The sequence below is a fragment of the Phyllobates terribilis genome, unplaced genomic scaffold (assembly GCF_046119375.1).
Source record: "Phyllobates terribilis strain yellow unplaced genomic scaffold, ASM4611937v1 Scaffold_6__1_contigs__length_29720123, whole genome shotgun sequence".
Classification (NCBI taxonomy): domain Eukaryota; kingdom Metazoa; phylum Chordata; class Amphibia; order Anura; family Dendrobatidae; genus Phyllobates; species Phyllobates terribilis.
Window position 1 is genome coordinate 27,118,635 of NW_027362766.1, and position 22,540 is coordinate 27,141,174.

General features: G+C 50.0%; 1 protein-coding gene across 2 annotated transcripts in view; it reads left to right on the plus strand.

Annotated features, from left to right (window-relative positions):
• The window catches only part of LOC141152646 (embryonic protein UVS.2-like), a 95,418-nt gene that overhangs the window by 11,461 nt on the left and 61,417 nt on the right, over positions 1-22,540 (plus strand). For both annotated transcript variants that reach the window (XM_073637203.1, XM_073637204.1), the window contains exons 4-7: positions 12,388-12,566; positions 12,863-12,944; positions 13,087-13,214; positions 13,345-13,460. In XM_073637203.1, the coding sequence (XP_073493304.1) occupies positions 12,388-12,566; positions 12,863-12,944; positions 13,087-13,214; positions 13,345-13,460 (505 nt within the window). The remainder of the gene's footprint in view (positions 1-12,387; positions 12,567-12,862; positions 12,945-13,086; positions 13,215-13,344; positions 13,461-22,540) is intronic.

Here is a 22,540-nt window from a genome sequence, read left to right on the forward strand (position 1 = left end):
ATGAAGGAAAGTTAATATCCCCATCATTGCCTAACAAACTAAGCTTGTTAGAAGAACATTAGATGTGTATGGCAGTCTGTACTTACATGTATTCTGTTTATTGACCAAGATTTAATACTGCAATATCCCTTGTACATGGTTATTATCTCCTACTCATCTGGTGAGGGTCCATAAACACTTAGTACAGTGATTGCAAACCTTTTATAGATTGAGTGCCCAAACAGCAACCCAAAGCTCACTTATTTATCACAAAGTGACTACATGACAATTTAACCTGGGGCTGGTGCGGGCATCACAGGAGCAATTGGGGGCCAAGGGGCCAGTGCAGACATCACAGGAGACATTGGGACTGGTGTATGTATCACAGGAAACATTGGGGCTAATGCAGTCACCACAGGAGGCATTGGGACTGGTGTGGACATCACAGAAGACAATGGGGTTAGTGCATGTGACGCGCCCCCAGGGCAATGGGGTATTCGGCAGCCGGGCCTATGGATGCTTGGGGGGTTATGTCACAGTGGCTGGCCTGGTCCGCGGCCCAGGGTGGTCAACCAAAAAGGGGAATGTAACTTGGATAGAGATAAAAATAAAATAAATAGTTTGTGACGCCACCTGTGGTACCTGGTAAGGATTACCAGCGCTGCTGCAGACCTCCGGGGGGTGATGGGATGGCAGCTGGGATGTTTCTGCTCCCCACAGGTGGAGCGGGCCCCCGGGGCAGTGTGGAATTTGATGGTGGTGCTGCTGGGACTTGTAGTGCAGGCGGGATGGCGCAGCAGGAGTAACTGACAGAGACAGGGGATTCGCTGCAATACCTTTACTGGTGTGGATGTCAGGTACGGTCCAGGGTACTCAGTAGGATGGGTGCACTTCAGGACGTCTCCCCAGTGAGCGGGTATAAGGCCTCCTGGTCCGTGTCTGCCTCTCTGTATGCTCCTGGCCAGCCTACAACTGGGCCTAGCTTATGTGTCGTGCTGTTCCTTCACCTGTCGCTCGGTAGTAGGACCTTCTGCTGGCAACCACTATCCCTGTTAATGCTGGGGCCTTCGTGGTTCCTGGTCCTGTAATGTGTCTAGCTTCAGGTATGCCAGGGACTTATAGTCCTCCTGGAATGCCGGTGATCCCTACTGGGTATGCGCTGACCAGGTGTCCGGTTTGTATATTCGGGGTGAGCCTATGATGCTCCTCTGCCCCCTCAACTCCTCTCCCCTCTCCTCTTTGCCTTTGGCCACACTCGGGGCCCTCAGAACTCAACAGCAGACGCGCTGCATCTTCGCTGCTCTCAGCGTCAGCACGCTCTCAGACTCTCTGTCTCTGTCTGAACTGAACTGCCTGGCTCCACTCTCCATATATCTATGCCCCTAACGGGCTCCCTCTGCTGGTATGAGGTGGAAGGGTGGAGGTGTTTGTATGTAGCGAGGGCCTCTTGTGGAGAAGTCCGTCCATGCACCCTGGGTCCTGTGGTATCTGTGAACAGCAGGGTGCCACACATGTATCACAGGAAACATTGGGGCTAGTGCAGTCACCACAGGAGGCATTGGGACTGGTGTGGACATCACAGAAGACAATGGGGCTGGTGCATGCATCACAGGAAACATTGGGTCTGGTGCGGACACCACAGGAGGCATTGGGGCTGGTGTGGACATCACAGAAGACAGTGGGGCTTGTGTGGACATTGCAGGAGACAGTGGGGTTGGTGCGGACATTGCATGAGATAATGTGGCTTGAGCGAAAATCACAGGAGGCATTGGGTCTGGTGTGGATATCACTGGAGGTATTGGGGTTGATGCAGACATTTCAGGAGACAGTGGAGCTGGTGCCAACATGGCAGGAGACAGTGGGGCTGGAGCGAACATCATAGGAGGCATTAGGGCTAGTGCAGACATCACATGAGGCATTTGGGATGGTGCAAACATCACAGGAGGCATTGGGGCAGGTGCAGATATCACAAGAGGCACTAGGGCAGGCATGGCATTGCAAGAGGCATTGGGGCTGGTGCAGACATTGCAGGAGATAGTGGGGCTGGTGCGGACATCACAGGAGACAGTGGGGCTGGTGCAGACATCGCATGAGACGAAGCTGGTGTAGGCATCGCAGGAAACAGTGGGGCTGAAGCGAACATAACATGAGGCATTGGGGCTGGTGCAAACATTACAAGAGACAGTGGGGCTGGTGCATGCATCACAGGAAACATTGCGGCTGGTGTGGACATCACAGAAGTTAGTGGGGCTGGTGCGGACATTGCAGGAGACTGTGGGGCCGTAGCGGACATCACAGGAGGCACTGGGGCTGGTGAGTAAATCACAGGAGGCATTGGGGCTGGTGCATGCATCACAGAAACATAAGAGATGGTGTGAACATTGCAGTAGACAGTAGGGTGGATACAGACATCGCAGGAGACAGAGGGGCTGGTGCCAAAATCACAGGAGGCATTTTAGGCTGGTGTGTATGTGGCACCCCAGGGGTCTGGTACCACAGTAATAGAGATATTATGTCTGAGAGCAAGTGGAAGGTTTCTCTGGTCAGGAGCCCTAAGCATGCAACACGGCCCACCCAGACCTGGGAGGGGAGGAATCTGCCCTTATAAACTGGGTCTGGGGCGGGATTAGACAGTGAAGTTCCAGAGACAGGGAGAGTTACAACAGGAGCTCTGTAGGAGCAGGAGCGAGTGCCAGAGGCTGGAAGCTAGAAAGCTCGCTTTGGCTGAAGACACTAAGACCGGACACGGAGTCCGAGGCTGTGGGGACATCCAGGTCCAGCAGCAGAATCCAACCGGCAGGGGATTCCATGTCCTCTGGCCTTAGAAACCCGAAGGCACGGTCACAAGCAAGGGACCAGCACCGCCATCGTGAAGCGGAGGCTAACGGAAGGCCCCAAGTCACCGGCCATACGGGTGAGCACCACACGGTATACTCAGGGACGTGGGCTACTTCTACCCGCATAGAGCAAGGTAGCCAGGAAAGAGTGCAGATAGTCGGGGAGGCCTACAACTCCACCTGGCCAGGGGAGATCCTGCTTGCTCACAGACTGACCACGACCCTACTGCTAACCAGTACTCCCGGGAGGGTCTGCTTTATACCATCAGTAAAGACCCTGAACTGCACCACACGTCTCTGTGTTTCATCGCCGCACCAGCACCATTACTACTGGGACGCTCACACCATCACTCCCATCATCCACATTAGCTGCCCTGAGGCATTACTTCTCCCGTGGGGAGTTATCCCATACTCGGCTGCGCAAACTACATCAGCCTCAGCGGTCTGCAGCGCAGCGGCGGTCCCCACTGACCGCAATCCACGGGTGGCGTAGTCGGACAATTACAATAACAATAGACTGCCACTGGTTTGACCGCCCTGGGCACGGACCGGGTCACCGCCAGGGAGAACTACAACCCCCAGCGATCCGGCTCCAGGTATCCCCCTGCACAGCACAGGCCCAGGGGGCGCGTCAATTTTGGCGTAGTCGGCAGGATTTCGTGCCCGCAACCACCGGGAATTGCGTGCCTGAAATAGAGACTTTTATACTTCCCTGTGGTGAAGTTTCCCGCCGTCCGGAGTCGTTTCCCGCCATCCGCAGCCGTTTCCCGCCATCGGACGCCATCTTGGACCGTTTCCCGCCGTCTTCTGCCTTCTTCCCGCCATCCGCAGCTGCTTCCCGCCTTCGGACGCCATCTTCGGGACGCCGCGCGGGAAGAAGAGGGGCGTGGGCGCCGAAAGCGCGCGAGATCCGAAGCTCCGCCCCACGCTCCGCCCCACGCTTCGACGCTGCGTAAGGTCCCGGAAGGAAGGAAGAGCGACGCTGACGTCATCGGAGCGCGACGCCAGGTCCTCAACCCCGACGATCGACTGCGGAGCCGCAGCCTACGGAAGAAGAGCATCGCAAGGTAGGCCACGGTCCACTAGGGGGGAAGGAGGGTGTCGGACACAGAGGGGAGCTCCACCGCCACACCGGCCGCCAGCGCAACCGCTGCTGCGGTCATGCCATTCACCATGCCCTATATCCCGGGGGCAACCTGGCTACCCCAGTACTCAGGGGAGTCACATACACTGAGTGACTTTAGGGAAAGACTTGATAGCCTCTTCCAAGTATACCCCCTCACAGAAGAGCAAAAAGTGAGCATTCTGGTGGCCCAGTTAATCGGGGCAGCCCAAAGGGAGGTAAAGTCCTGGTCACCGGGGAAGAAGAGGACTGTCAGAGAAATACTAGCCCGGCTGAAAGACACATTTGATACCCGCACCTCAGCCGAAATAAAGCTCAGATTTTACGGGTGCAAACAACAGGCACATGAAGGTATAAGAGACTATGCCCTAAACCTACAAGAGGCCCTGAGAGCTATTAAGCAGGCAGACCCTGACAGTGTGGGAAATGAAGACAAGCTGTTGACTGAACAATTTATTGAGGGTCTACTGTGCAATGCCCTCCGAACCCAGTTGCGGGCTATGGCCTTACAGGACCCTGACCTGGACTTTGCACAGTTCAAGGACAGAGCCATCCGGGTGCTCCGAGAACCGGCACCAGGTGGCGCTGCGACCCACAGGCACCCTGCTATCACTTATCACCAGGAGACTTCGCCCTTGTCTGCAGGGCCTGTGGGAGCTGATGCGCAGGCTTTGAACAATGACCCGGCAACAGACCTGCCCCATCAGGTCCAAGAGCTGACTAAGAGCGTTGCCGCGCTAACCAGAACTGTGCAGTCTTTACAGGTCTCTTCTCCAGGAAAGATCCAGCTGGCATCCGGACCGGAGGATGTCCCGTGGCGCCATCTGAGGAGGACCCCACCGGCCAGAGGAAGACCCAGCGACAGATACAACGAGGACGGACGACCCATCTGCCGCCGCTGCAATCAACCCGGACATATGGCAAGGTACTGTCATTTAAACAGGCACAACCTGGGGTAGAGGGCCAACCCCCAGGCATAAGATCATCAGGCCCATCGAACTGGCGTGACAAATACGTAGGGGGACGTCCGGTCTTGCCTGTGGTACTGGATGGCATTCCTATGAGTGCCCTACTAGACACCGGGTCACAGGTCACCATCTTCCCGTACGTGCTCTTCAAGCGGTACTGGAATGACTCGGACATAACCCGCTACCCAGATGACGACCTGAGCATTATCGCCAGCAATGGTCAGCCCGTGCCACAGATAGGATTTAAGGAGGTGACCATCAAGGTCGGTAAGGTTGAACTGCCGGCACAAGGACTGATCATTGTGGACATTGACCGTCGCGAGAGTCACCCAAAAATAACCCTAGGTACTAATGTAATTGAAAACTGTCTTGCAGAGGTGATTCTTATTTTGCAACAGGTTGCCAAGAACGCCAGTTCCAGCCAGCAGCGTGTGCTCCAAAAAGAGATCCGGGCACTGATGAAGCGGCAACAAGTGGAACTATCTGGTGGTGAGATAGGTAGCGTGAGAATGTGTGACCCATTCCCTATTGCCATGCCCCCAAAAAGTGAGATGATGATTTGGTGCCGGGCAGCTATTGGTCTAAGAGGTAGAGACTACCAAGCAATGGTAGAACCCATCTACACAGACAGTAGGCCCACCATTTTGACAGCACGGGGGGTGGTCGATGTACGTCATGGGAGGGTGCCCGTCCGCATCATAAATATCGGGGAGAGAGAAGTATACCTGCCCCGGTATGCCACGCTAGCCAAATTGTTTGCCATCAACCAGAACTCTGTACAGGCCGTGGAACCCTTGCCTCCATCTCAACCAGAGGAAGGTAACGGCTCTAAGAAACCAATGGAGGGCTGGTGTCAGCAACTGCATTTGGGTACTGACTCCACTCCCTCACACCAAAAACAGGGAGTCTATCGGGTGGTTCAGGAGTACGAGAGAGTGTTTAGTAAACACCCGCTAGACTTCGGGTGAGTAAAGGGGGTAGAACATCACATCCCCACAGGAGACCATCCTCCCATAAAGGAGAGATACCGACCCGTACCCCCTGCACACTATCAACACGCTAAGGGGATGCTAAAAGACATGAAGGAGGCTGGGGTAATTAGGGACAGCTGTAGCCCCTGGGCAGCTCCACTAGTCTTAGTGAAAAAGAAAGACAACACCATGAGAATGTGTGTAGACTGCAGGAAGGTCAACCGTATCACACACAAAGATGCGTACCCGTTACCAAGGATAGAAGAGTCCTTAGCTGCATTAAAATCTGCTAACTTCTTCTCTACTTTGGATCTCACTAGCAGGTACTGGCAGGTTCCTGTAGCAGAGGCGGACCGGGAGAAAACAGCATTCACCACCCCGATGGGACTCAGCGAATTTAACTGTATGCCGTTCGGGCTCTGCAACGCACCAGGAACCTTCCAATGGTTGATGGAATGCTGTCTGGGACACCGGAACTTCGAGACGGTCCTACTATAAATGGACGACGTCATCGTCTATTCCAAGACCTATGAGGACCATCTGGAACACCTAGCAGAAGTGTTTGAAGCCCTGGCAAACTATGGCCTAAAGGTAAATCCCTCGAAGTGTCATCTACTGAAGCCAAAGGTACAGTACCTGGGACACGTGGTGAGTGCTGACGGAGTAGCCCCCGACCCTGACAAGATCACCGTGATTAAGGACTGGCCAAGACCATCCAGCATAAAGGAAGTGCGGCAGTTCCTCGGGTTGGTAGGCTACTACCGAAGATTCATTCCCGGTTTTACCAAGAAGGCAGCTCCTATGCAGGACCTCCTGATAGGCCAGTCCAGGAAGGCCAAAAAACAGAAGCCACCCTTCAAATGGGAAAAGCTGGAAGAGGAGTCCTTCCGCCAGCTGAAGATGGCCCTCACGGGGGATGAAATCCTGGCATACCCTGATTACAGCCAGCCCTTTATCCTCTACACGGACGCAAGCAACATCGGGCTAGGAGCCGTACTGTCCCAGATCCAGCAGGGGAGAGAACGGGTAATTGCTTACGCCAGCCGAAAACTGCGACCCACAGAAAGAAACCCTGAGAATTACAGCTCGTTCAAGCTAGAGTTCCTGGCAGTGGTGTGGGCAGTGACCGAACGTTTCAAGCATTACCTTGCCTCTTCCAGGTTCACCGTGTACACGGACAACAACCCGTTGACACACCTGGACACTGCAAGACTGGGTGCCCTAGAGCAGAGATGGATGGCCCGCCTGTTCAATTTTGAGTTCACCATCAAATACCGGGCAGGACGCTCCAATACCAACGCGGACGCCCTGTCCAGGATGCCAAACCTACCGGACGAAGGGGAGGATCCAGAAGAATTGGAAGAGATCGAACTCCCTGCATTTCACCGTCATGGGATTACCCAGTATTCCCACCATGTGAGGGGCCAGCAAACCGCTACGTTCAACCCCATACCCCACTACAACTGGGCGGAGACACAAGACAGTGACCCTTCAGTCCGTCTGGTGAAGGAGATGCTGACCCAGGCTGACGCCCGCCTGGACCCAGACGCTCCGGAAGAGACCAAGCAACTGTGGACGGAAAAGAGCAGACTGTTTCTCTACAAGGAGAAGTTGTGCCACAGAATGGTCAATTCCCGGACACATGAGCTGATCTGGCAGGTTGTGGTACCGAGACGGGACGCGGCTATGGTGCTGGAGGCCTACCACAATGGGGCAGGGCACTTCGGATGGAAGAAGCTGGAGTTCCTGCTGCGTGAACGGTTCTACTGGATAGGCATGAGAGGAGCCATTGAGAGGTGGTGTAGAGACTGTGGCCCGTGCAATCTAAGAAGAAGGGACCGTGCCAGCCAGAGGACTCCCTTGCAGCCCATCATCACCAGGCAGCAGCTGGAAATGGTCGCTCTGGACCATGTTAAACTGGCTCCAAGCAGAAGCGGGTATGTCTACACCCTAACCATCGTGGATCACTACTCCCGGTTCCTAGTGGTGGTCCCCGTCAAAGACTTAACAGCACATACAGCAGATAGAGCCTTCCAGCTGCACTTCTGCCGCCCACACGGGTACCCGGACCAAGTGCTGACGGACCAAGGACCAGCCTTCGAAGCGGAGGTCTTCCAGGAGTTCTGCAACCTGTATGGCTGCAAGAAGATAAGAACAACGCCCTATCACCCCCAAACCAATGGATTCTGCGAGAAGATGAACCAGGTGGTGATAGATCTGCTAAAAACATTGCCCCTGGAAGAACGCAGTCTGTGGCCTGAGAAACTGCCCGATCTGGTGGACCTGTATAACCACATCCCGGTAGGTTCCACCAACTGTACCCCGGCTTACCTAATGCGAGCAAGACCTGGTAAGCTGCCTGTTGACCTGGATATGGGAGTCCTTATACCCGAGGACACCTCGCCAGAGACAGACTGGGATACAGAACGGCAGCAGCAGTACCGGAAAGTACAGGAGAGCGTCGAGCGAAGTCTCTGCCAATCAAGAGAAAGGCAGGAGAGGACTTATAACCAACATGCTCCCCCTGTTCCCCTGGTACCTGGAGAGCAGGTCTTGAAAAGAAAAAGGCGGCTCCATAAGTTGGATGACCAGTGGGAAAAGGACCCATACACCGTACTGCCCTCAAGCCACAATAATCCAAGGGTGTACGTCATCAGCAAGGATGGAGGAGAGACCACAGCTACTGTCTCCAGAGACCACCTGAAAAAGTGCCCCGAGAAGTTGCAAAGCACGGATGAAGATCTGGAAGACCCTCAACCCGTAGAGGAAAAGGAAGAAATGATCAGCACCGTACTCGGAGATTTTCCCCGGTCCTGGACACAAGTAAAAACCGCTATCGTGGTGCCCGTCCTCACCTTTCTCCAGCCAGCCCCTCAAGTGCCTACAGAAGACCAGGTAGAGCTGGAAGAGCAGCCGGTCAAGGAGGCAGAAGAATCCACACCAGCAGCCCAGGAGAATCAACCCTCTGCTAGTAGTGAGCCTGCCGTGCCCCTAGTGAGCCAAAGAGTGCGCAGACAGCTGCCCAGCTTACCCATAACACCTCCTACACCCTGTAGTGCAGGACCAGTTAGTGAGCTCCGTAGGTCCACTAGAGTCACTAGAGGTCAAATGCCCACTCGCTGGAAAATCTAAAGTAATGCACTGTAAATTTACCTGTTTCTTGAAAATGTTTCCGGTTTTTGTTGTTGCCTGTTATTAATTATGTTTCTCAGTTACCCTGCAGATTTATTTGGACTAACAGGTTATGGACACTGGATAACCGGAACAATTTTGTAGATAGTTGCACCTTGGTGCCTCTTGTGAAGACGGCCGCGGAAGAGAAAACCTGTCTGGTGTGGCCTCCTTGCGGCCCAAAGTAGCTAGCTTCAGCCTTGCAGCCATGCCCAAGGCCAACGCAAGGGGTTTGCTTTGGACAGGTCCCCTACTTCGCTTAAAACTTCACCTTGGGTGATATGGACACCCAGTTGCGGACACGCCGTGACCTTTAAAGAACTAAAGCTTCTTGTAAATATGTTATTGTATTATTGTTATACCCTGTATTTATGTTTCTTTAAAAAATGTGTTTAGTCCCGGAGTACTAAAATTTACTAGGGGGGAATGTGGCACACCAGGGGTCTGGTTACCACAGTAATAGAGATATTATGTCTGAGAGCAAGTGGGAGGTTTCTCTGGTCAGGAGCCCTAAGCATGCAATACGGCCCACCCAGACCTGGGAGGGGAGGAATCTGCCCTTATAAACTGGGTCTGGGGCGGGATTAGACAGTGAAGTTCCAGACACAGGGAGAGTTACAACAGGAGCTCTGTAGGAGCAAGAGCGAGTGCCAGAGGCTGGAAGCTAGAAAGCTCGCCTTGGCTGAAGACACTAACCCGGACACGGAGTCCGAGGCTGTGAGGACATCCAGGTCCAGCAGCAGAATCCAACCGGCAGGGGATTCCATGTCCTCTGGCCTTAGAAACCCGAAGGCACGGTCACAAGCAAGGGACCAGCACTGCCATCGTGAAGCGGAGGCTAACAGAAGGCCCCAAGTCACCGGCCATATGGGTGAGCACCACACGGTATACTCAGGGACGTGGGCTACTTCTACCCGCATAGAGCAAGGTAGCCAGGAAAGAGTGCAGATAGTCGGGGAGGCCTACAACTCCACCTGGCCAGGGGAGATCCTGCTTGCTCACAGACTGACCAGGCCCCTACTGCTAACCAGTACTCCCAGGAGGGTCTGCTTTATACCATCAGTAAAGACCCTGAACTGCACCACATGTCTCTGTGTTTCATCGCCGCACCAGCACCATTACTACTGGGACGCTCACACCATCACTCCCATCATCCACATTAGCTGCCCTGAGGCATTACTTCTCCCGTGGGGAGTTATCCCATACTCGGCTGCGAAAACTACATCAGCCTCAGCGGTCTGCAGCGCAGCGGCGGTCCCCACTGACCGCAATCCACGGGTGGCGTAGTCGGACAATTACAATACCAATAGACTGCCACTGGTTTGACCGCCCTGGGCATGGACCGGGTCACCGCCATGGAGAACTACAACCCCCAGCGATCCGGCTCCGGGCATCCCCCTGCACAGCACAGGCCCAGGGGGCGCGTCATGTACATCACAGGAGGCATTGGGATTGGTATGGACATCAAAGGAGGCAATGGGGCTGGTGCGAATATCACAGGAGGCATCGGAGCTGGTGTGGACATCACAGTAGACATTAGGGCTTGTGCACACATCACAATAGACATTGGGGCGGGTGCAGACATCACAGGAGACATTTGGGCATCTGCAGACATCGCAAGAGACATTAGTGCTGGTGCAAACATCACAGGGAACATTGAGGCTGGTGCGGACATCACAAAAGACATTGAGGCTGTTGCAGATATCACAGGGCACATTTGGGACTGGAGCATATATACATCACAGGGCACATTTAGGGCTGGTACATATATTACAGTATACACTGGGCTGGTGCATTATAATTACATAGAATCATAGAATGTTAGAATTGGAAGAGACCTCCAAGGTCATCATGTCCGATTCACTAAACCATCTCAGACAGATGCCTGTCCAGCCAATGTTTGAAGACTTACATTGAAGGAGAACTCAACATTTCTCGTGGCAGCATATTCCACTTATTGATCATCCTCACTGTCAAAATGTTTTTTCTAACATCTAATCTGTATCTTCTGCCTTTCAGTTTCATTCCATTGCTTTTCATGTTTCCATGTGCAAATAAGAATAAGGATGATCCCTTTACACTGTGACATCCCATCAGATATTTGTAGACAGCTATTAAGTCTCCACTTAGCCTTCCTTTTTGCAAGCTCAACATGCCCAGATCGTTTAACCGTTCTTCGTAGGAAACAGTTTGCAGTCTACTCACCATCCTGATAGTTCTTCTCTGAACTTGCTCTAGTTTTTCAATGGCTTTTTAAAAATGTGGTGCCCAGAACTGGACATGGTATTCCGGATGAGGTCTGTGCAAGGACGAGTAGAGGGGGATAATTACTTCACATGATCTAGACACTATGCTTCTATTAATACATTCCAGAACTATGTTTGCCTTTTTTGCTGCTGCATCACACTGTTGACTCCTGTGCAGTCTGTGATATATGAGCATACCCAAGTCTTTTTCACACATGCTGTTGCTTAGTTCTATTCCTCCCATTCTGTAGATGTTATTTATATTTTTCTTGCCCAGATGTAGAATCTTGGATTTCTCCCTGCTAACTACCATTATATTAGTCACTGCCCATTGTTGGAGCTTATCTAGATCCTTCTGAATCCTTTCTCTGTCTTCTCTAGTGTTAGCAATCCCTCCTAGCTTTGCATCATTTGCAAATTTGATTAGTTTACTTGGAACTCTGGGGCTGCCGCTGCGATCTTCACTTCATCTGTGGGACGGGAGTGCATTGTGCACTTACTACACTCACAAAGTACGTCAGTAATCCTTCATTACACACGCCGCATCGTTCAGCTGCATGCACGTGCAAGAATAAATGAAAGGGCCTCCAGAACGACCCGAGCAATCTAGATGGGGGCTCCATGGTGCTGCTGGGACAGCATGCTGGGGTCACAGTGTGCATGCCCACCAAAAGGGCTCTGAGTGCTATAGGTTCGCCACCACTGGCATAGTATGTAAGACGCATCCCTATTTCACAGAAAAAACAGTTACATGGTATGGTTGAAATAAAGACCAATGAAAATCCTGTTAGACCAAGGTATAGGAGAGACTATTACACCCAGATCCTTATCTACAATCCTAGTTTTACTCCCTTACATTTAATAGAAAAATATGTTCTAAAAACTGCACAAACACACAATTCTAGTACTGGTATATTATTGTAAGAAACAGGTTGATTGCTTTAAAATGACTCATCCTGAAACAGTATTAATAACTTTTCATGTTTAATATAATGCAAGCTTTATTTATTAGATCTTATAATTCAACCTTTCCCTTGATTCTAATATTAATGGTAGCATTATTATAAAGTCTTATTTTCTCTCCATATTCAGATGTTATGCAATTATTGGAAGAACCGGAGGAGGCCAGGCAGTTGGGGTAGACATATATGGTTGCATGTATAAAGGAATTATACAGCATGAGCTAAACCATGCCCTGGGGTTCTACCATGAGCATATGCGGAGCGACCGTGACAGCTATGTCACCATCATGTACCAGTATATATCACCAGGTAATGCCCTCACCATGAGTACAAAACTATACTCTCATACAGATGTAACCATCTTATAACAAACATTCCTCGTGCCGCAAAGGTTAATTTGGAGCCACGAATGTTGAGATGGAATTTGTTCAACACAGATGCTTTAACACAAAGTTGGCATGTGGTGGTTGCATGTGTATCTACTAAAGGCATGCTAGATTAATGCTGTAGCACAACTTATAGATCTATTTTAAGATTACTACATCTCTACATTGATATCCTTATCATTATAAAATCCAGACAAATACAGATGTTTTGTCTTGTAGGCTATACCGGAAATTTTAAAAAACAAAACACTAATAATCTTGGTATTGAGTATGACTACACCTCAGTGATGCATTATGACAAGTAAGTCATTGGTTTTTGGTATCAGTAATTATACATGGCTACTAGAAAGATAAAAATGAATATAACATCTGGAATCTTCTATTCTACGATGTATCATTCTGTCTTCAGTTCAAGCTTTCAACCATGTTTTTCTCCTGTATAGGTATGCATACAGTAACACTTCAGGACAACCCACCATTGTCCCCATACCTAATCCCAATGTCCCAATTGGACAAAGATATGGACTGAGTGTTCTAGATATTTCTAAAATCAACCTATATTATCAGTGCGGTAAGCTCTTGAAAATCTTTTCAAATAGTTGTATTCAAGATTTACCAGAAAGCGACCTTAGAACCATAATGGGATATTAGAGATTTTCTTCATAAATATAAACATTTATTAAATCATTTTTCTCCTTTAGATGTCTGTTCTAATTTACTAATTCAAGATAATGGAATTCTGACCTCAGCCAACTACCCATCAGCGTACCCAACTAATGCCAACTGTGTCTGGCTGTTTAGAATACCATCAAATCAGGTACAGTAATGAGGAAACAGAAATATTGACATGGAAACAAAGTTCTGACTTTTTTTGACACAGGACAATATTGTATAACAAGATTTAATTTCTAATATATCAGGAAGGTGCACTTTTCTTATTGCATATGAAGTCTTCTCGGGCGCTCCAAAACCAGATTGAAAAAAGCTCTTACAAAATGCGAAAAATAATGAACATGTGCACTGCAGGGGCAAAACAATTTGCTGTGCATATTTTCAGCTTCTGTTAATGTCATTAGGCTTCTACTGGCACGAAGCAGTGGAAAGAGGTGACTTTACCATACTTCAGGCGGCTTCTGTTTGGAAGCCACTCACTATGTTATACATAGAAGTAAAAAAAATCCCGAAAAAAGTAAGAATAAAGGATGATAAAAAAGACACTTCAGAAAAAAACACTACAGACATCTTCCTGTTGCAAAATTAGTGACCTACGACGGTGTCGAAAAGACATTGTGTGGACATACCCCTATCGTATATCCCTGCTGATATATGGTGGTGTATTCAATCCTGATTTATTCTCCACCAATTTTTGAAATAACTTATTGGACCAATGTCGTAGGTTGGATTACCCAAATGTGATTGCCATTGATGATCCTTTTATCCATACTGTTACCATAGGCTAATTCTGAATTAGCTCTATTAAAGTGTCAAAAGTAACAACTGCTATGATTTTCTCTGTTCTCTTGCTTAAAATTAGTGTTGAGCCACCCCCGTAGTGTTCGAGTTCGGTTCGGTTCGTCGAACACCCGTGTGTTCGCCGAACTGTTCGTCGAACTGTTTGTCGAACACCTTCGAACACCGTTAAAACCAATGGCAGGCAAACAAAAACACATAGAAACACATAGAAAACACCTTCAAAGGTGTCCAAAAGCTGACAAACTGCTCAGAAGACACAACTAACACATGGAAAAGTGACAAGTACATATAGTCATGCGAAAAGAAAAGAGGTGGAGGAGTAAAAGGAGGGGAAGACACAGATATAGGCATGTCATGCCCTTCTAAAATCCAAAAAGTGAGAAGCCGACACGTTCAGTCCGCTTCTGCCCGTGCCACCTCCGCGTCGCCGGGTTTGTGCCAGAGCCGCGGTGAACCCTGACGGCCAGCCCCCCTCTCCCAATACTGGTGCCTGTCCGCTGGTGGGTCGAGCGAGCCCCCCTGTGGTGGAGGCAGCTCTAAGCTTTTTAATTTAAATTGTCTCTCTAATTTGAATGAATACACTTTAAATCCATTTACAAGGATCTATTGGAGGGCAAGTCTCATGCCAGCAGCCGCGTAATTCCAGCTCCAGTAGCGTCCACTAAAGCTGCTGCAGTTAAAAAGCTTTTATAAGGATCGAGCTCGGCTGTCCACCGCAAGGCATCCTACTGCCAGTCCCAGCCCCTATGCCTTGGGGTGCCTCCTGATGCTCTTCACTGAGTATCCCGTGGTCCCGAAGCATTTCCTTTGAAAAAATTAAGTGTCCAAACTACAGGTGGTGTAGCTTGCTTAACAGCCGGGATAATCCGCTGACTAGCAGACACTGCTACTAGGCACAAAGTATTTCCTGGGCTAGATGCAGTTAAAAATTTGTAATTAGATACTCTCGTTGGATGCTGAGAAAGCATTCCATAGTGTCTCCTGGCACGCCATATATGATTCTCTTAAAAAGCTTGGGGTAGGGGTCTAGGGGACCCTTTTATAGCCAAAATCACGGCCCTGTATCGCAATACGTCACCTAGGCTGAAGATAAATGGAACTGTAGCACCCTGAGGGCTCGGTTGCTACAGAGGTATTGCACCTCACCCAGAGGTGTGATATCTCACTCTCAGGTAAGGATGTAGTGTGGATCAGGACCCGACACCTGCATGCATTACACCACATTGCCGTGGGGCAGGGCGACCAATATGCCCCTGAGATGGGCACGACAGTCCCTGTCCCTGGCTGGAGTGGGGGGAGGGAACACTGAGAAAGGGGAACCCTGTAGTGCAGGAGCAGGGAGGAAGCAGTTCCTGGGTGCATTGAGAAGGGAGTATAAAAGGTGGGCACCATCTTAGTTCAGTGCAGAGAAGTCTGAGCAGAAGTGGCAGGGAGCAGGGGCTCTGCATGAGCTCTGCTCCGGAGGCGGGCCTAGTAACAGAGGCCCAGGCCTGGAAGAGGGAGAAGGAAGGAAGAGGAGCGGAGAAGGCTCCAGGAACGAGGAACGAAGGGATCCCAGGGGTGCGGACGGGCGAGTCGCCAACGCACGCCCGAATCCACCTGCGTGGAGGGGTCAGGCCAAAGGGGGAGACCGGTCCCCGAAACTAGTGGAGGCAGGAAACGACCCTCAGCTAGAAACAGGAGGCTGTGACATTTTATGTGGCGCAGCCCCTCGCTACACCCGCTAGGAAGGCACCACATAGGGTCAGGGAAACTGGCGCCAAGTTTACCAAGAGGAGGCCCGAGGCAGCCGGACAGAAGGGTTGGTAAGAAAGGCCAGACAAAGGACACACAAAGGGGGTCCTGTGAAGCGCTCCAAAGTTATCTGGGAGTTGTCTGAGCCCCTCACCTGGTGAGCACAGTACGACGTGGGCAGCCGTTACCTGCAGACGTGGTCTGGATAATAAGAACTGTGAGTAAAGGCCCTGGACTGCATCACTGACTCCGTGTCGTTACTGCTGCTGCCCTGCACCATCACCCCCATCCTCCGCATACACTGCCCTGAGGCTATACTCCTCCCGTGGGGAGTTATGCTCTGCTCTGCTGCACCCACAACACCAGCCTCAGCGGTCTGCCCTGGAGCGGCGGTTCACTCTGACCGCAATCCACGGGTGGCGTAGTCGGACATTTAAACATCAAAACCACATAAATAGTTCCGCCACTGGTTTGACCGCCCTGAGCCACGGAACCGGGTCGCCGCCACGGAGACTACAACCACCAGCATCCACCAAAAAGGGTCCGGCTCCGGGTGTCCCAAGGCCCAGGGGGCGCGTCAGAACATTTTCATCACCTTTCACAATCACCAATGGGACAAGGCAGGGATGTTCTCTGTCCCCTCTCTTATACATCCTAGTGACGGAGCACCTGCTCTCATCAATTCGCCATAACCCCAATATTAGGTGGATTGAGGTGGGAGGCACCGAGTACAAGTGCTCTCTATTTGCTTATGATGTCCTAGTATATATCACTCAATCACATATATCCATCCATGCTGTTATGGCTGAAATAGATCACTTTGTTACATGGTCAAATTTTAAAATCAATGCAGCGAAGTCTGAGGCCCTCGATGTCTCCCTCCCCAAATCCATATAGGATTCCATCCAGTCCAACTTTCCCTTTGCCTGGCCCTCACAGGGTATCAAATACTTAGGAATTCCTATTCATAGAGACCTCTCCCATCTATGTTATCTTAATTTTGGGCCTTTTATTGAACAACTCCATACAGACCACGGTTGGCAAGTTAGAACTGTAAGATTCACTACGTGAACCACTGGTGTTTTGTGGAAAAGCACATGTACACTGTGTTCCAAATTATTATGCAAAAAGTGTTTAGGAGTGATAAGGGAAGAATTTGTTTGTTTGTCAGTTAAACTCATTGATGGTGATGTGTGTCAGGGCTCTTTATATCACTGTAAGCAATTGCAGACACCTGTGCTAATTAGTTTGGCAGGTGTGTCCAATGAAAGGCAAGACTACTTAAGAAGGCTGTCTCACATTATTAAGCAGCCTACATTTTCTGCCAAAATGGGAAAGAAAAAGGATGTGTCGGCTGCTGAGAAGCAACAAATTGTGGAGTGTTTAGGTCAAGGCATGACTACAATCAACATTGTGCGATGATCAGGATGAAGTGTCTTGGCAATCAAGAAGTATGTAGCTGATTCACAGTACACACGTGTGCGTGCTGATAAGGGCAAATTGAGGACTCTTTCCTACAGGCAATTACGTCAGGTTGAAAGAGCAGCGGTAAAAAAGCCTTGTCATAGCAGCAGACAAGTTTTTGAACCTGCTGGTGCCTCCAACGTCCCCCGAACAACAAGATGCAGGGTCCTTCAGAGGTTTGCAGCTGTGCATACGCCATCCTGTTGACCTCCTCTATCCACTTCACACAAGCAGAAACGGCTCCAGTGGGCCAAACATTACATGAAGACTGATTTCAAAACTGTTTTGTTCACGGATGAGTGCCGTGCAGCGCTCGATGGTCCAGATGGATGGAGTGGAGGATGGCTGGTTGATGGACACCCCACGCAAACACGGCTACAGCGCCAACAAGGAGGAGGTGGAGTAATGTTTTGGGCTGGAATCATGGGGAGAGAGATTGTCGGCCCCTTTAGGATCCCTGAAGGCGCTAAAGATGAACTCCATAATGTATGTGGATTTTCTCAAACAGCACTTCCTGCCATGGTTCAAGAAGAAGAACCGTGTATTTCACAGCAAGATCATTTTTTTGCATGATAATGCACCATCTCATGCTGCACATAAAACATCTGCATCTCTGGCTGATATGGGCATAAAAGGGGACAAACTTATGGTGTGACCCCCATGCTCCCCTGACCTCTACCCCATTCAGAACCTTTGGAGCATCATTAAAAGGAGAGTCTATGATGGCGGGAGGCAGTTCACATCTAAGCAACAGCTCTGGGAGGGTATTCTGTCCTCATGCAAAACAATTGAAGCAGAAACCATCCAAAACCTGACAAATTCAATGGACGAGAGAGTTCAGAAGCTCCTTTCGAACAAGGGGTCCTATGTGAAAATGTAACATCACCTAGAATAAAGTTTTGAGTTGAAAACTGTTTGATTTCAGTTTCTAACAACCTGCTAATGCTTATAATTTCAAAAATGACCATTTTTTTGGTCTTTATTAAAATGAAAAGGTTGATCGAAAAGTTTGGGGGATCTAAGAGTGTGGCAACCCAGTAGTCATGATTACTTCGAATTCTGACAATATGAGGGTCATGCTGCAGGTAGTGCAGCAAGAAGGCACTTATGTGTCTTGCGCATCTCGGAGCCCCAAAATTATTTTCCGGGCTAGATGCAGCTAAAAATTATTATTAATTTTAAATCTGGTGAAGCTTTAGTATAGATGGCCTAATAGGATCAGTGCTGCACACTGCTACAAAGCCCAAATTATTTTCCAGTCAAGATACAGATAAACATGATTAGTAATTTTAAATCTGGTGGAGCTTATTATAGATGGCCTAATAGAATCAGTGCTGCACACTGCTACAAAGCCCAAATTATTTTCCAGCCAAGATACAGATAAACATGATTAGTAATTTGAAAGCTTAAAACGGTTGGTAGGGTGATTTTAACCAATCATCAAACTTTTACTCTCCCCAGGATGACAGAGGGGTAGAAAAGTCGTTTCGGATCCATGATTTGTTCATCTTTATGAACGTGAGTCTGTCTACATTATCAGTGGAGAGCCGCGTGCGCTTATCTCTCAGCACACCACCAGCAGCACTGAACACACGTTCAGACAGAACGCTGGCTGCGGGGCATGACAAGATCTCCAAGGCGTAAGTGGCTAGCTCCGGCCATTTATCCAGATTGGAAGCCCAAAAAGAGCAAGGGTCCAGTGACACAGTCATGGCTTCAGTGTTTACTTAGAGATACTCCTGTACCATCGTCTCTAGGCGTTGACTATGTGTCAGACTTCTTGTCTCCTGTGGCCTTGCAAAGGATGGGCTAAAAAAGTGGTGAAATGATTCCGCAAAATTGATGTTACCAGCAGATACTGTGGTTCTGTTACGGTTTGAGTGCTGAACACTTGACGGTCCCACGGTTGGCAAGTTGGAACTGTGAGATTCACTACGTGCACCACTGGTATTTTGTGGAAAAGCACATGTAAGATTCTGCAACAGTCTCTGCTGATACTCCTGCATGCGTGCATCCCTTTCTATGGCAGGAATCATTTCTGCAAATTTACTTTTGTACCGGGGATCTAACAGTGTGGCAACCCAGTAGTCAGGATTATTTCTAATTCTCACAATTCGAGGGTCATGTTGCAGGTAGTGCAGCAAGAAGGCACTCATGTGTGTTGCACATCCAGGAGCACCAAGTCCCTGTTGTGTTGGTGGCGAGATAACAATCATGCTTCCTTCCTCTGTCCTCTCCCCCCAACCTCGCACAACAGAAATGTGATCAAGGTCTCCCTCATCTGATGAGTCTTCCATCAGTTCGTCCTCCACTTCTTCCTGGGCTCCTGCACCTTCCTCACTAGTTTGGCTGCTACCATGCGCCCTGGTAAAATCATCTCCCCCACCCTCACATGCCTGCCGCCCTGGTGCTGCCGACCGTCTGGACCTTGCAGATGTTAGCCCTTCCGCATACAAATCCTCCTCCTCTACTTCCTCCACCTCCTCTTGTGCCACCACCTGACTCCGAATTCTGTTTAACATGTGCTCCAGCATGTAAATCACCAGAATAGTCATGCTGATAATGGCATCGTCAGCACTAAACATCTTCGTCGCCATTTCAAAACTGTGCAGAAGGGTGCATAGGTCCCTGATCTGAGACCACTCCTCCAGCGTGATTTGCCCCACCTCTGGATCTCGTTCGCCCAGGCTATACGTTAGAACGTATTGCACCAGGGCTTGTCGGTGCTGCCACAGTCGCTGCAACATGTGCAGAGTTGAATTCCACCGGGTAGGCACATCGCATTTTAGCCGGTGAAGTGGCAGGCCCAACGACTTCTGTAGAGATGTAAGTCGCTGAGCTGCGGGATGCGAACGGCGGAAGTGAGCACACAGCGACCGTGTCCTCTGCAGAAGGCCATCTAGTCTGGGATAGTGGGCTAAAAATTGCTGGACAACCAGGTTCAACACGTGAGCCATACAAGGCACGTGTGTGACTTTGCCCCGGCGAAGGGGCGCACCCAGGTTTGCAGCATTGTCGCACACGGCCTTCCCTGGTTTCAGGTCCAGTGGAGACAACCATTCATGAAATTGGTTCTCCAGAGCTGACCACAACTCCTCAGCTGTGTGACTCACATTTCCCAGACATTTCAATGTAAAAACCGCCTGATGACGTTGAGCCCTACTGCCAGCATAGTAAGGAGGTGGGCAGGATCTCTTCTGCGCAGTTAGAAAGCTTGTGGCATGACCAGACAGGCTTTGGGTGCAGGTGGAAGACCGAGAGGAGGTTGAGGAGGCAGAAGCAGTGGAGGAACTTTGACATAAAGAGGATTGACGCACAACTCGTGGGGACGGCAAGACTTGGACAGCAGCCCCTTGTCCTGCTGTCACCATAGTTACCCAGTGCCCAGTCAGTGACATGTAACGCCCCTGTCCATGCCTACTCGTCCAAGTGTCTGTGGTGAAATGCACCCTGTCACACACAGAGTTTCTCAAAGAAGCGGTGATGTTGTGTGCGACATGCTGGTGGAGCGCAGGCACACCTTTCTTTGAGAAGTAGTGCCGACTGGGCATCTGGTACTGGGGCACTGCGACGTACATAAGGTCTCGAAAATCCTCTGTGTCCACCAGGCGGAAAGGCAGCATTTCTGTAGCCAAGAGCTTGCAGATGGTGAAATTCAACCTCTTAGCTTTCTCATGGCTAGGAGGAAATGGTCTTTTACTTGTCCACATCTGAGGGACAGAGGGCTGGCTATTGTGCTTAGACGGGGTTGATAAGGGTGTCCCCGGCAAACTGCCGGTCTGTGAGGAAGATGCAGGCGGACATGTTAGGTTGCCTTGATCCAAAGGTGGTGCTATCGATGTCGGACAGCGCTCAACACCAGCTGGTGTTACCACCTCCAAAGAAAATGATGACCTGCCAATCACGCTGGCTGTTGCGGGTAAAGAGGTGGCAGGTCTGCGCCCCAAAACAGGTGTGACTGCTGTCCCCCCAGTCACAGAGGATGAAGAGGCCGCGGATGCACAAGATATAGCAGACGGTGGTTGGCCCGGCCGGCTAGGCCGCATTGTAGCACACTGAGCTTCCCACTGCAACTTATGCTTCATGTCCATGTGCCGGTTCATGCATGAAGTACTCAAACTATGTATTTTTTGGCCTCTACTTAGCTTTTGCTGACAAATGTTACAGATAACACGAGTTGGGTCATCTTTATCGATCTGAAAAAATGCCCAGGCTATGCAAGGCTTAGCACCCATGCGACCTGAAGAGCCACCACGACTTGTGGTGAGAAGCAGAGTTGTGTTTGAGGATGCAGTTGTTGACGTGCTTCCAGTACTATGTCTCTGTCCAGGAAGGCGCAACCTGACCTCATCGTCACTAGCATCTTCCTCCACCTCCTCTGCTGACCTCATCTCTTGGCTGACTGTGGGTTGACAGTAAGTGGGATCTCCAACCTCATCATCATCACCCTGTGCGTTATCACACCCGTCGTCCTCAGAGCCAACCTGTTCCTGCCCTGACAAAAAACTAAAGTTGTCGCTCCAATCAGGTATTTGAGTCTTATCATCGTCTTCCTCATTGTCTCCACCAACAGGAGTTACAGTTTGGGAATGAGGGTCTACATTATGGTCAGAAACTTCTGCGTCTGGTCCTGGATCCGACTCATAAAGATTCTGGACATCAGTGCAGATCATTTCCTCGTCTGGATTCACAGAAGCGCTGGAGTCGACCTCTGATTCCCAGGCTATAGTATGAGTAAACAGCTCTGCAGACTCAACCATCTGTTCTACCTCATACTCAGATGGGCAGCTGGAGATTTGGGAGCTGTGAGGAAGCAAGTGCGATTGGGGTGACACCTTTGAGGACTGGAGTATTTGTGATGTTGAAGTTGATGTGAAGGAGATCCCACTTAAAGGAGCACTTGATATCCGTTGAAGCACCTGCTGTTTTTGTGCCTCATCTGGAATTTGTAGCGATTGGCGTGGCCGTAAGAAAGGGATCTTATCACATTGTCCGCTAAAAGAAGTAGACATTTTAGTTTGGCTGGAAGATGGTCTTTCTTCTGCAGATGTTACTGTTGCTTTAACACCTACCCCACGGACACAACCTTATTTCCCCTTCCCAACACGCCTATTCCCCTTTCCACCAGCAGCAGGCCTTTTTCCACTCATTTTGGTGGTTAACTAATTCACAACTCTGGAGTTGTTTGCACAAAAAAACAATGAGTTGAGTGGCCAAACTGTGGTA